General features: G+C 42.0%; 1 protein-coding gene across 1 annotated transcript in view; it reads left to right on the plus strand.

Moving 5' to 3' along the window:
• Positions 1 to 819: 819 nt before the first annotated feature.
• Positions 820 to 14,696, plus strand: part of ptpn9a (protein tyrosine phosphatase non-receptor type 9a) — a 34,545-nt gene continuing 20,668 nt past the window's right edge. The window contains exons 1-3 of the mRNA XM_088340693.1: positions 820 to 1,179; positions 12,098 to 12,241; positions 12,320 to 12,409. Of these exons, the coding sequence (XP_088196819.1) occupies positions 1,147 to 1,179; positions 12,098 to 12,241; positions 12,320 to 12,409 (267 nt within the window). The 5' untranslated portion in view covers positions 820 to 1,146. The remainder of the gene's footprint in view (positions 1,180 to 12,097; positions 12,242 to 12,319; positions 12,410 to 14,696) is intronic.

Below are 14,696 nucleotides of genomic sequence, written 5' to 3' on the forward strand. Positions count from 1 at the left end.
AATTATTAATTTGTGTATATTAATTCAATTAATTTCATTAGAATCATCTTTTTTATTTTATTTATTACAAATTTTTATTTTCTTGTTTTTTTATAAATTACTATGACTAAATACACATATTTTTTTCTTATTTTTGTACAAAATAAATTGTATTTGTCGTTCAGAGCGACCTGTTTCCCGCGACCAGCGGTCACCGGAATGTGTGTGCAATCCTTTCCCTTCTTACCAATAAAACTGTGAGAAACGTTACGTGAGTGAGTCCTGTTTCCATTCTGGTCCTGACATATTTATTTTATTCTGAATTTATTATTCATTGTTTTTCTGTATCTTTGTATGGATTATGAATTATGTTTTATGTAATTGTTAAATGATAAATGGACTGCATTTCTATAGCGTTGTTCAAGTCACTGAAGACATCCCAAAGCACTTTACAATTTATTTTACGCTTACCCATTCACACACACACTCCAACACCGATAGCGGCGTCAGCCATGCAGGGCGCCTACCTGCATATCAGGGGCAATAGGGGTTCAGTGTCTTGCCCAAGGACACTTCGACACTTACCCTCAAGGAGCCGGGAATCGAACCTGCGACCTCATGGTCCCAAGACGAGGACTTTTAAAATTTAATTATTATTCATTATTTAGTCTGATTTAATTCAGTCTTCATTGTTTAGTTTTTCTGTATTTATTACAATAGTTTTGTTTTTAATTTTCTATTATATTTATGAATGAACGCCTAGTGGGCGTGGTTATTTTTTTTCCTGCAGTTTCAGCACCGACCACCAGGGGCAAGAGTCGAGCACAGGAAACAGGCAAGCATAAAAGAGACGTTCAGGGCTCTCTGGAAGGAAAAAAAAGAAAAAAAAACCTCGATGGCCGGAAGAAGTCGACAGCAATCCGCGCGGCTAGGCTAAAAAGCTAAAGCTGGGCTTGGCTGAGGAGACGGTTCCAAACCTCTCCGTGACTGGGCCCCGTTTGGATTCTATTTTACTTTTTTGGGTGGAACAAAACGCACCCAAGAACCGAACCGCTCAGTTGCCTTTTTTCATGGAACGTTCGCGGTAACGAGGAAAGCAGGACAAACGAGCCCCCCAGAAGCTTCTTCTTCCCCTGCCTCCTGTTCGGTTCTGACCGAATCTGAACCATGTCAGCGACTTTGTCAACCGAGGAAGAACAGGTAAGGCCCATTTTTGGACATATTTGTACTCCACTGAACTTAAATTCTACCTGAAAATCGAGCGGGATTGCAGTTTTGGGATTTTTCGTGGCGCATTGTTGCATCACCGACAGTCGTATGTCGAGTAATAACCCCACCTTACACCCCCTCCCCCCTACGCATGCGAATGACCCACCCGAACCCCTCTTGGGTTGGTGGAAATACGCAGCAGCTGTGAAAAACGTGTGCATAAAATGCACGAGTCGTCTCTCGAAGAAAAGTGTTTTTTCCTACCACGTTGTTGACTCTAAACGCACCATTTAGGTGCACTAAACAAGTTATTTTTTAACTGCTAAAGAGGGGAGGGTGTGTGCGTGAGTTAATGTTATGCATAATGCATCTCATATGATCGATAATCTTTGTCTATAGTGATAGTTTATCTGAAATATAGTGTACTATCATGTATTTCATCCAAAGAAAACATGCAAATAAAGTAAGAAGCGGATTATTTTTAGATTAAAAAATGCCAACACAGTATTGGGCTAAATAAAGTAATATAGTTAGCAAGTAAAATTAGCTCATTTGAAGTACTATTACTCTTTATTAAGCTTTGTACCGTGTTTGATTTTTTTCTATTTTTGTTGGAAAGCAGTCAAGTCGAAAATGTATTGTTGTATTAGGTATACTTTTATGGTTAAAAAAAATACGTACATATAACGCAGTATTTTCCATGTTAAGTACTATTTTTCTTTATTAGTGAAAAAAAGTTACAGTTACAGAAATATATAAAAATAATATAACCGGAAAAAGAACAGTAGCTCAATGTGAGTGAAAGAAATAAATCAGTCGCTCAATGCAAGCTAAAAAAAGAGCGTGAGAAAGAATAAAGAAAGGAAAAATGACTTAAAGAAAAAAGACGAGGAACAAAAAACACAAGAGTAAGTAAAAAAGGAAAGAAACGAAAAACAAGAAAGAAAAAAGAAACTAACAGTAAGAACAACAAAGAAAGTAACAAAAAAGAAGGAAGAAATGGAAGGAAGAAACAAGAAGGAAAGAAAATAACAAAGAGAAAGAAACACAAAAAGGAAAAACTATAATGTAACAAAAAAGAAAACGAGAAAAGAAAAAACAATAATGTAACATAGAAAGTAAAAAAGAAAAAGGAAACAAGATAGTAAGAAAGAAACACGACAGAGAAAAAGGAGAAAAACAAAGGCAAAAGAAAAAACTAAGAGATAGAAAGGAAGAAACAATAATGTAATGAGTCTCCTTGTGATCAAGGGCCAAACAAATACACACGACTTGACAAAGTAAGACAATTACAGAAAGGAAAAAAACAAAGATAATTAAAGGAAAAATAATAACGTAACAGAATAAAGAAAAAACAAGAAGAGGAAAAACTAATGTAAGAAAAAAAGAAAAAACAAAGTAAAAAGAAACAAGAGAGCTTTTTGAGATTTCACTTGCCCTCATGTTGGTTTTAGATCAGGGGATGGTGTCAAATAGTCTGTCTTTTGCAATAATCTGAGGTCTTTGAGTCTCCTTGTGATTAAGGGCCAAACAAATAAACGTGACTTGACAAAGTAAGAGAATTACAAGAAGAAAAACAAGAAAGGGGGGAAAAAGAAGGGGAAAACAACAAATAAAAAAAAAAGGAACTCTAGCTCAACCCAAGCAAAATGCCTTTGAAACAATACATTTTGGTACCTACTCCCAATTTGAAATGTGAAAAGTTTCTGGATCCAGGTCCACGTTTAAGATTTTTCACAAATCTTATAAAGAAAAAACATTTGTCAGACTTGAAAGGAGAATCGAGTTCAGCGAGCGCGATCATCTCAATTATGCCATTTTGGCTCGCATGTGGCCCTGACTCCGAACAATTATCTCAGATGAGTAAGAAGCAAGAAATGATGTCCGCAAACGCCCTCACAGATCTGCCTCACACATTGTTTCCAATCGGGCCTATCCTTTTATAATTCAAGTTTAAGATGTTTTCAACCTTGTACATTTTGTCGTTTTCCCATTTTCGTACGGAAAAGTAAATTAAAGTACTTCTTCCGTTTCAATAAAACACTGTTCATTTATGATTAAAAATACCCACTATGTTGGTCTACTAGTGATCCCAAGATCCAAGAAGAAATCAGCGGATTCCAGAGCGTTCTCCATTTGGGCCCTGGTGCTGTGGAATGCTCTTCCCCCTGAGATTCGATCTGCAACCTCAGTAGAAATGTTTAAATCTAAGCTTAAAACACACTTCTTCTCTATAGCATATGAATAACCTATATTTTATGCAGATAATCTGTGTATTATTTGCCCTCGTGTAGGTTTTAGATGAGGGGATGTGTCAAAATAGTCGGTAGTTTGCAATAATCTTTGATCTGTGCTTGCCATCTTTGGTTTTCTTTCCAATATTTCCTTCTCTATCCAATTGTGTTAGTCACGTGGCTACAAGTTATGAATCGCGGCTATTGTTATTGTCAGCTGCTCCGTATAAATAAATTCTGCTTCCAGGAATCCAAGTTTTTTTTTTTGTAGCTTTTTCGACTAGCCTATATCAACACGTTACATTGGGTATTTATGTATTATATTCCTTTTACTTAATTATTGTTTTATTTTCAACACAAGGATACTGCTGAAAGTGAGAATTTCCCTACGGGGATTAATAAAGTATCTATCTATCTACTAAATTTAGCCCTTTACACAGGCTTTGACCAACTCCAGCTATTGGCTTGAGAAACTCTGTTTTTGCTAGCCTTTTAGTCCCTTTTCCCTAGCTGCTAAAGGTTAGCCACTTACTCAAGTTCTGACCAACTGGGGGGTTAGCTTAAAATCATTTTTTTCAATTCCAGTCTTCACTCGCTTTTTAGTAGCTTCCCATGCTAGCTGCTAAAGATGGCTACTTACACCAGCTCTGACCTGCTAATGGCTTGACAAATTCAGTTTTTTTTTTCTTGCAACCTTTTTAGGCCTTTAGTAGGGGGTCCTGCTAGTTGCTAATGTTAGCCTCTTACCCCAGCTTTGGCCAACTCCAGTTAATGGCTTAACAAATTCTGTTTTTGCCTTGAAATCTTTTACCGGCCTTTTTTAAAAGCTTATCCCACAAAATGCTGAAGATAGCCACTTACACTAGCTCTGACCAATTCCGGTTATTCACTCTTTTCAACTGCTCCGGATGTGTCCGGCTAGCTGGGTCTTTTTACATTTTTTTGCTAGTCAAGATTGACAGCAGATTTCATGCCTGTTTCTGGCTAAAATTCAGCTTTACATGCTCAAGGGAATCTGGGAGTTTGCCACTAAATTTTGCAGGGTGGTCTCCTTTGGGCTTCCGTAGTCAATCGTAGTCTAATGCACAGGCTTTTAAAGTACAGCGATTTCTAGTGGGGAATTGTTACACGCTGTTACTTGAAAGTTTTTTGTGTATTTTTGCGTGTGTGTCTCATGGGAATCGACGCGCGTAGTATAATTTCATTCAGGCATCTGTTAAAAGCATTTCCAAGGGATTGTGTTGGAAGGGCGGGGCTTGCTGCCGCGTGCACGTTTGTGTCGATCATGTGCTTGTGTGTGTTTGTGTTCACGTGTTTTTTGGTCCCAGGAAGCAGAAAAAGTGGGGAGAAATGTCCTTCACACTTACCCATTCACACACACACACACACACACACCAATAGGTAGTCAGCCATACCTGCTTATTGGGGGCATTAGGGATTCAGTGTCTTGCCCAAGGACACTTCGACATATAACGCAGAGGAGCCAGGAATCGTGCCAGCAACCTCTTGATCCCAAGACGAGCGCTCTACCTCCTGAGCTAATGCCGCCCCAGGATGCGTGATGATTGTTTGTTTTTTTCCTGTTGTGATGGCTAAAATCCTGCTTCATCCAATTCTTTTCATTTATGCCTTTAATTTTGTCAAAATTTCCCAAAAAACTTGACACAGCTTTGGTAAACACGTCTGCAAGAAATAGACTACAGCCTACCTGAATCAATCAAATTACAATACTAAATGTTGTTTGGCGACTTCTTCTTAAAAATCAAAATTTATTCTAAAAATTGGGAGGTAGAGAGGAGAAATAACCATATTTTCTATTCCACCTATAGAAAATGAAAAATCTAATTACAGAAATATAGAGGGGGGACACAATCAAGGGTTGCTACTACTTTTTAAAAAAATCATTATATATTCAAATTCCAGAGAGGTACAGAAGAGACACGACCATTTCGTGTTAGTACTTCTATATAAATTCAAAATATATTCTCATTACAGCGAGGTCGAGGGGAGACACAACCACGTTGTGCTACTACTTATATATAATTTCAAAATATGTATATATACTTATTACAGAGAGACGGAGAGGGGTCACAACCAAGTTGTGCTACTATTTCTATAGAAATTCAAAATGGATTAATAACTGTGAGAAATAGAGAAGAAATAACCAAGTTGTGCTACTACCTCTATGGACGGTCTAAATGTATTTCAATTGCAGTGAGAGATAAGTAAGCACCACGTTGTGCTACTACTTCTAAAGAAATTGTAAATATATTTTCATTACAGAGAGGTAGAGGGGAGACACGACCAAGTTGTGCTACTACTTCTATAAAAATCAAATTTGAATTACAGTGAGATAGAGAGAAGACACAACCATGTTGTGCTACTACTTCTATATAAATTCAAAATATCTATTCTCATGACAGAGGGGGCACAACCAAGTTGTTCTACTACTTCTATAGAAAATCTATCCATCCATCCATCCATTATCTTCCGCTTATCTGAGGTCAGGTCGCGGGGCAGCAGCCTTAAAAGGGAAGCGCAGACGTCCCTATCCCAAGCCGCCTCCTCCAGCTCATCTGGCGGGATCCTGAGGTTTTCCCAAGCCAGCCAAGAGACCTAGGCTGAGTCCCATTCTTCGCACTTTCACTCGCTATGTGCCCTAGTCACTCGGTTTGCGCGTTCACGTGAAAATGGGGTGTGTCCCGATACTCTCAAGACCGAGGCAGAAGTGCCCTCAAACCATGTCGTAGCCACTTCAAGACCGAGGGGGCTCTCGACCTCCCTTGGCAGCGAAGTGACTACCCAGAAGGCTTTGCGAATTCTCAATATCAACAAACATGCCCGGAAAGGAACCGCACAAATGTAAGTAGTTTTCCACAACCACGCATGTATTTGCAACAAAATGTATTGAGATATCTTAGTTGGAAGTAAATGCAATAGAAAATCGTATTTTCGCGTTAAAACATGAACATTGCAAAATCGCTACTTTACGAAGTGCACAAATCTACCAAGGGAGCTGCCAAAAAATAATCTTCACGCTACAAACTCTAAAGTAGGATAACTGCAGAAAATCACGGTTCAGCCCATCCCTGTTTGTATCTTAAACGAGTCGTGCTTTTACATGTACATGGCCAGTCGCTAAAGGAGCATAGTCAGAATAACGTTCTGGACATACGCGCTTGTTTACTGCACACAATTTCGGGTGTCGTGTTTTATTTACAATATGATTATTTCATGTGAGATCAGAATGCATTAGTTTTCATCATGCATTATGAGTAATGTCTCCGAATTTCACGTGGAAATACAGTTGAAACAAATTACTATCACACAGTCCACTGCCTTCTCTGTAAACACATATTAAGTAAACTAATTACCTTTTCAAAATGTTGTCCAAATGTGGAGACAATTCTAAAGCATATGTGATGCTGGCCAATAGAAGGCTCTTACAGCCATAAGAATAACATGTCAATTTTGTGTATCTATTCACTATCAAATAATTATCCAGAACACATCCTATAATTTCTCACATCAACTTGTTGAGCATCCTATACACAGTTGTTTTTGTGCAATACACAAGCATTAAGTAATTCTTGTTTTTTCCACCCAACCTAAAGGCCAATGTAGAACGTCCCGTGGAAGAGCTGGCCACCATCACAGCTACCACGCCATCCACACCGACGGGCACGTCGTTGGCATCTTCTAATCCGGCGCCAAACCCCAAATCACCCAGAAAAAAAAGGAAGCACGATACACTCCTTGACTTTTTGAAAGCGGAGTCTGCCGGAGTGAGGAAAAGGCTCGAGGAAACTGTGGCCAAAACTGAGCGGTTCCCGTCCTTTTTGGGAAGCTCGTGGACAAATTTCCAGAACAGTGACATCCCTGCAATGTTTCCCTTTGTTTTATAAAAGGAAAATATTTTATTTTATTAAAAACTCAATGAAGTTCCAGTTTGTGTTTTCCAGCTTTATGGAAGTATTGGTATATTTTTGTTACAATTTGTGACATATTATTTATTTACTATTATGTATTTCGGCCCAATGTGATTTTGTTTTTCTGAAAGTAAACTATTATTTAAACTGGAGTGATTTGTAGTTGTTTTCTGTCCAACAGTCACATAGTTCACACACAGTATCTCACATCATTATGAAATAAACCACCAAGGTGTTACTCAAAATAAAGATGTTTATTGAATAGTAATGCAGAAAAGCACGGAATGCAAATGTGGGTCTGACTTCCAAAGCCTAAAACATGGCTTTTGGGCAATTTATTCCATATTAACTGTGGACAATTCTGTGTATCGTGGACCTGGGAACCCTGAAGACCCGTGACACCACACGGTAGGACAGACCGTGGGCCAGCCAGTATAGGCCCTCCAGCCATGGCCCTGTTCCCTCTTTAGCAGCTCCTGCAGGGCCCACATGACCTTCTTGCTCAACCTTAAGTCCTGAATGAGTTTTGACTTCACATCGAACCATAAGCACAGGATGGGAACATTCCTGTCCAACCTGTCCACGCTTATGGGACAGCCACTCTGGAACACAATAGATAACAGACAATTTAGACATAAATGTGGGCATAGATGATGTAAGCATCATGAAAACATGTTGAAATGAGCTTTTTTATATCCAATGACAACTCTTTTGAATTAAATTCCTTATGAACCAAGGTTTTTGGGTCGTACAGGGAAGTTTGGTGACGATATTATGTCAGCTTAAGGGTCAGGTGGACTGTTCTTGTGTTTGTTTACTTTTCATCATGTCACACACTAAAGACCCCTACTATATGTCATAAAATGGCATTAAGATACTAATAAGTAGATTGCCATTTATGTCTACACAAACATAAGGTATTATGTGAACGTGCATTGTATGTTAACTTTTACTGTATTTGACCGAACGGGTCATTTTTTTAATGAGTGTACGTACCTTGTAAAGATGAATCAGCACTACATAGCGCCGAAGCTGTCTTCAGTATAGCACATTTCTCCTCCGTTTATTGGAGACACGGAAAAGATGATGAGCTTTCAGGCAATCGGTAATAACACAGCAGTAGCGGGCATTTTTAACATTGCACGAACTCTCCAACTGACACACTACAAGTTGAGACTCGAGTTGTTTACATGTGACGTAGACCAATACGTCACTGAGGTCTACAGCCAATTAATATTACCGCCATCTCCTGGACAGGGGTGGAACCTTGCAAGTCTTGTCCAAACCTTTTCCGCTTTGCACTTCACTCGCGGAGGGCACTCCTCTATCGAGGGACCTCACTGGAGGGTCCTCAGGGCCGAGTGAGAGAAATGGGATTGGGCCATAGTCTCTCCAGCGTGTCTTGGGTCGCCCCCGGGGCCTCCTGTCGATGGGACATGCCCAGAACACCTCCCGAGGGAGGCTTCCAGAAGGCATCCTTATCAGATGCCCGAGCCACCTCAACTGGCTCTTCTCAATGCGCAGGAGCAGTGGCTCTACACAGACTCCCTCCTGGATGACTGAACTTCTCACCTTATCTCTAAGGGAGAACCCAGACACCCTGCGGAGGAAACTCATTTCGGGCCACTTGTATCTGGGATCGTGTTCTTTTGGTCATAACCCAAAGTTCATGACTATAGGTGAAGGTAGATCGTCCGGTAGATCGAGAGCTTTTCCTTTCGGCTCAGCTCCCTCTTCACCACGACGGACCGGTACAGGGTCCGAATGACTGCAGACGCTGCACCGACCTGTCTGTCCATCTCCCGTTCCATCCTACCCTCACTCGTGAACAAGACCCCAAGATACTTGAACTCCTCCACTTAAGGCAAGATCCCACCCTTTTCCGACTGAGTACCATGGTCTGGAGTTAGAGGTTCTGATCCTCATACCGGCCGCTTCACACTCTGCTGCGAATCGCTCCTGCGAGAGCTGAAGAACACTGCCTGAGGAAGCCAATAGCACCACGTCATCAGCAAATAGCAGTGACGCAATGCTGAGGCCCCTAAACCGGACTCTATCCCCACCAAGGCTGCGCCTAGAGATTCTGTCCATAAAAGTTATGAACAGAATCGGTGACAAAGGGCAGCCCTGGCGGAGTTCAACCCTCACAGGAAACAAATCAGACTTACTGCCGACAATGCGGACCAGACTCTGGCACCGGGCATACAGGGACCGCACCGCCCGGATAGGACTGTCCGGTACCCCATACTCCCGAATCACCCCCCCACAGGGCCTTCTGAGGAACCCGGTCAAATGCCTTCTCCAAGTCCACAAAACACATGTAAACCGGACAGGCAAACTTCCATGCCCCCTCAAGGACCCTGTAGAGTGTGTAGAGCTGGTCCAGTGATCCACGGCCAGGACGAAAACCACACTGTTCCTCCTGAATCCGAGATTCGACCTCCTGGCGGACCCTCCTCTCCAGTACCCCTGAATAGACTTCAAAGAAGTGTGATTCCCCTGTAGTTGGAACACACTCTCCGGCCCCCCTTCTTAAAGAGGGGAACCACCACCCCAGTCTGCCAGTCCAGAGGCACTGTCCCCGATGTCCACACGATGTTGCAGAGGCGTGTCAACCATGACACGCCCACAACATCCAGAGCCTTAATGAACTCCAGGCGTGTCTCATCGACCCCCGGGGCCCTAACACCGATGGGCTCTTTGACCACCTCGGTGACTTCAACTCCAGAGATACGAGAGCCCAACTCAGAGTCCTCCGACTCTGCTTCCCCAGAGGAAGACGTGTCGGCGGGATTGAGGAGGTCATCGAAGTACTCTGGCCACCAATTCACAACGTCCCTGGGTCAAGGTCAGCAGGGCCCCATCGGCACTATACACAGTGTCGATGGCACACAGCTTCCCCCTAAGACGCCATCAAAATTAATAAACATCTGCTTTCTTGTACAAGCAGCTCTGGAGCTGGATGCAGCCATGCGGCTCTTTGGCACTTCCTAGTGGCTCGCTGGTGCTTATTCAACAAACCACATCCCCAAGAACCACACCTAAGTTGCATGCCCGGCAACGCCAGGCCATTATGCTTGTATATTCTAATTACGAAGAGGTAAAGAGGAGACGCAAGCAAGTTGTGCTGCTGCTTCTACACAAAATCAAAATATATTCTAGTAACAGAGCGGTAGAGAGGATTCCCAAACATGGTGGAAAACCAAATTATATTCTAAAGATGAATATAAATGCTTTAAATTATTCTAACAAGTAGTAAAAGCTGGTCGCATATTTCAGCATGGCGTCTACTGATGAATTACCAGCCTTTCTTTTTGCGCTTGCTAACGGATTCCACGAGAAGATCATTAGCATATCCCGACGCAGCTGCTGGAAGCTCATTGATAAACTGGAGCAGCACACTTAAGACTCAAAAGAGGATGAAGAAGCTCACTCGTCTATGGGTTACTAAAGTAAATGAGAGTTTGAGCTAAACCATGGATTTGAAACTCCTTGGTATGCTCGCATTGTTCTACAACCGAACGGAGACCATGAGATGATGCTAGAAAAATAACAGCTTGATTTTTCTCAATTTTAAATCCAGTAGGGTTTTTTCATAGAACGCGTCCACAATCCCACTATCCTTTCACAACACCTCTCCACTCGTTCCTATCACCAACAAGAGCGCTAGCTTCAACTAGATTTAGACCACTTTCCTGCAGTGCCTCTTCAACATTCGCTCCTCAGCCATCAACATTCATTTGGACAGGTAACTTAAAATTAGTTTTACCTGGTTATATCAGTATCAGAAATTATTTTCCCCCCATTTTATTAACACTCCACTTATTGAAACATGAATATTTTGTTTGTTTGTACATGACTCAAATTGAATCTTTTCTTCCGGCGCCGTCACGAATGGCAGCCACTCCAGCAGCTCCCGTGTTATTTTCGATTGTTCTCGATTGTTCTCAGCTCAGGGATGCTGCTGGAAATGTGAATTTCCCTTCGGGGATGAACAAATTATCTATCTATCTATCCTCTCCATGTGTCCAAACCAACAGAGTACTCTTATCAACACGCTTGCTCAGTTCCACGACTACTCCAGTTCTGTCTCTCACAATTTCATTTCTCAATTTATCCAATCTCGTCACTCCTAACATACTCCTCAAACACTTCATCTCAAAAACCTTCTCAAATCTGCTTTCAGGCTCCAAGTCTCTGCACCATACAACACAGTCTGCACAATCACACTCTCATAAGGTCCCCTCTTAACATCCATACTCATACTCTTGTTGCTCATCACTCTCCTCAGAGCACCCAAAACCCTGCTTCCCTGATTCACTCTGTGCAATATCTCGCACTCCATTCCACCAAATGCAGCCACATTAAAACCCAGGTACCTAAAGCTTTCAACTTCTTCCAGCACCGTTCTAAGGGATGGGTAGCGCACCTGTATGATGCGGCAGGGGTAAACCAGTGAAAGCTGCCGGGCCCTGCTGTTGCACAGAAGTGACATGGCTGCTTTCTTGGGTCCCGTTTCATCTGGAGGGACGAAAGCATGACCAACTTGGGTGCCGAGGTGCCTAACTTGTTTGGGTATTCGGGTTGGCCATGGTCCCAAAAATATTTGTGGTTTTTTTTGCAATTTTTTCACCTTTATTTTACTAGTAGATTAAAAAAAGGGAGATAGAGGAAGAAGGGAAGAGAGTGCTTGAATTTGACCATGAAAGAGGTCTACAAGCTCTGCATTTGTCCAATTTCTTCCAGGCCATCAGACAGTTCCTGGAAGAAACCACCAAGTGGACCAACCAGCATGGAGTATCGCCGCTTTCCCGGGAACTGGCCGTCAAGTTCCTCATGGCGCGAAAGTTCGACGTTCTCAGAGCTATCGAACTGTTCCACAGTTACCGGGTAAGGGGGCGCCTTTTCCGTTTTCGTGACCTTTTGTGTTTTACATCACATTTTAGCGAAATATTACGCTTTCTCCAGGAAACGCGTCTCAAAGAAGGAATCGTCAGACTGCAGCCTCAGGAAGAACCTCTGCGGTCTGAGCTACTCAGCGGGAAATTCACCGTGCTCGTGAGTTCATGTGCCGCTTTTGAAATCATAAAAATGCAGTAGACCCCCGGAAGACAACATGAATCTGTCAGGACCAGAACGGAAACAGGACCCACTTGCGTGACGTTTACCACATGTTTTATTGAAAGAGAGAGGAAGGGCTGCGCCCACGATCCGGTGTTCCCGGGGCGCGGGAAGCAAGTCGTCCTTGTAACCGGATTGTGACCTGAACGCGGAATTGGATCTTCCGTGGCGAGCAATGGCGGTGTCAGGGGTGGAAAACTGGTCGGTAGCCGGGAAAGTGAGAGGAAGACGTGGTCGGAAACGAGTTGTAAGCCGGGACGGGAGAGCAGACGTGGTTGGGATCAAAACAGGTCGTAGCGGGATACAAACTGGAGCAAAAAACGGGACAGGCGTGAGTCAGGGTCAAAAAAGGCTTGCCTAGTATACACGGAGATTCGCAGACGGACTGACGACAGGGGATTGACAGGACAGGGTTCAAATAGTGACAGGGAGCCAATAAGAACCCGCGGCGGTTGGCGGCAAATGAGCGGGCACAGGTGAATCGCATCGGTAATCATGACAGAATCCTTTCTGAGCTGGGGATCGCCTCAGCATGAGGAAAATGAAGAAACCTTGAGAAGGAGTAGCACATGAGGTAATCCCCCTTCCAGGATGACCAGGCTGCAATGAAAAAAAATCAAACAAAATAGAATATAGAAAGTACTACATATGTGTAATAAAGTGGGACCTCGCTACTTCGTGGTTCGACGTTCGCAGGTTCAGAGCTTCGCAGGTCTAAATAAATAATAATAATAAAATGATTTAAAATTTTTTTTAAAGCATTTTTGAAGGGGCGTCGCTACTTCGCGGATTTTCACTTTTCAAGGGTGGTTTTGGTCTCCATTAACCGCGATAACCGAGGGATTACTGTATACAGGTATATGATTAAATAAATGTATAAATAAGTATATGTGTAAAGGAAAAATGAAATTTACTTTGGATGTGACAAAATTTGAGCTGGCACAGTGGAGTAGCAGGTCAATGCAGAAGGGAACTGAAAAATGAAAACTGATTTTAGAACTTCCACTTACAGGGATTGTCTTGCCCCTAAAATATGTCCTGCCTTAACGGCCTTCTATTGTTAATAACAGTCCTAATCATTGATTGGTTTCAGCTATATTCGTTATGTAGGGTTTCAATGTGTTTTGCTTCTCCCTTTAGCATCACTGCAACCTTTAGGACTCATAGACAACAAATACAGTACAAAACTTTAAGTATTTTATCACAAACTCGCAAACCCTTTACGAAACAGACATGATTCTGAACTAAATAATGTGAAAGGCTTAGTGGGAAGTAGTTCAGCCAATAGCATTTTAACATTTTCAGGTGGGTGTGACTCAAACCAATAACAGACCACATTTTTATCTGACTTCGACCAATGGCAGACGGACATCTTAGAGACGTAATTGGTCATACACATGAACAGTAAAGGGAAAAGTCACAAGTTGGTAATGCAGTGTCCCCGAAACCAACTGCTCTAATAAAATTGGAATAATAGGCATTGTTCCTTAATGTTACCTGTTAATTCAAGAACCATGCTTAAATAATCAAACAATTTCAAGTAAGGTAGAAGTGAAGCTATATTTACTCTACTTTTTGTAATACACCCCCCATCCCCTACCCCTGTCGCCAAATACTCAGCTCTTCCCTTCCCTGCTGATGCGAGCAATTGACATTGTTCATATCCTGTCTGCGGTATTTTTAGCTGCACTACCGAGCATCATAAAAGAAATCCAGTAAAAAAAATTGGACTGCCCCCATGTGGCTGATTATATTGGCAATTTTACAGTACATTCTTGCGTTCAGAACAGAAAACCCCAGTGTGTGTTATATAGTGACCCCTAGTGGTGTAAAAATACTACATTCACATGGATTCAAATCATTAGAAAAGTACATATGTACTATTTCCTACACATGTATTTAATGCTTGTAGAATTTGAACTATGTAATTATACAACACAACCTGAAGAAGCTAACATTTCTGGCTGCCATCTTGCTGCTACAGAAGCCCAAATGACCATTTTGAAATGTTAGCTTGCTCCAGTAGGTGCTTTTAGCACACAGCTGAGCACTGAACGTGATGGTCCCTGACCCATAAATCCGGCATCTTTTATTTTTTTCACACAGTTTCCTTCTCTAGCCATATGTGTTATTCACACATTTATTGGCTGCAGGCTATTACCTGCTGCTAGCAATTATTGTGAGCTGATCCTGCTTGATCCTGTATGTGTATGATTCAGGTTCC

Source organism: Urocampus carinirostris, chromosome 7 (genome assembly GCF_059441175.1).
Source record: "Urocampus carinirostris isolate Australia breed hairy pipefish chromosome 7, RoL_Ucar_1.0, whole genome shotgun sequence".
NCBI lineage: Eukaryota > Metazoa > Chordata > Actinopteri > Syngnathiformes > Syngnathidae > Urocampus > Urocampus carinirostris.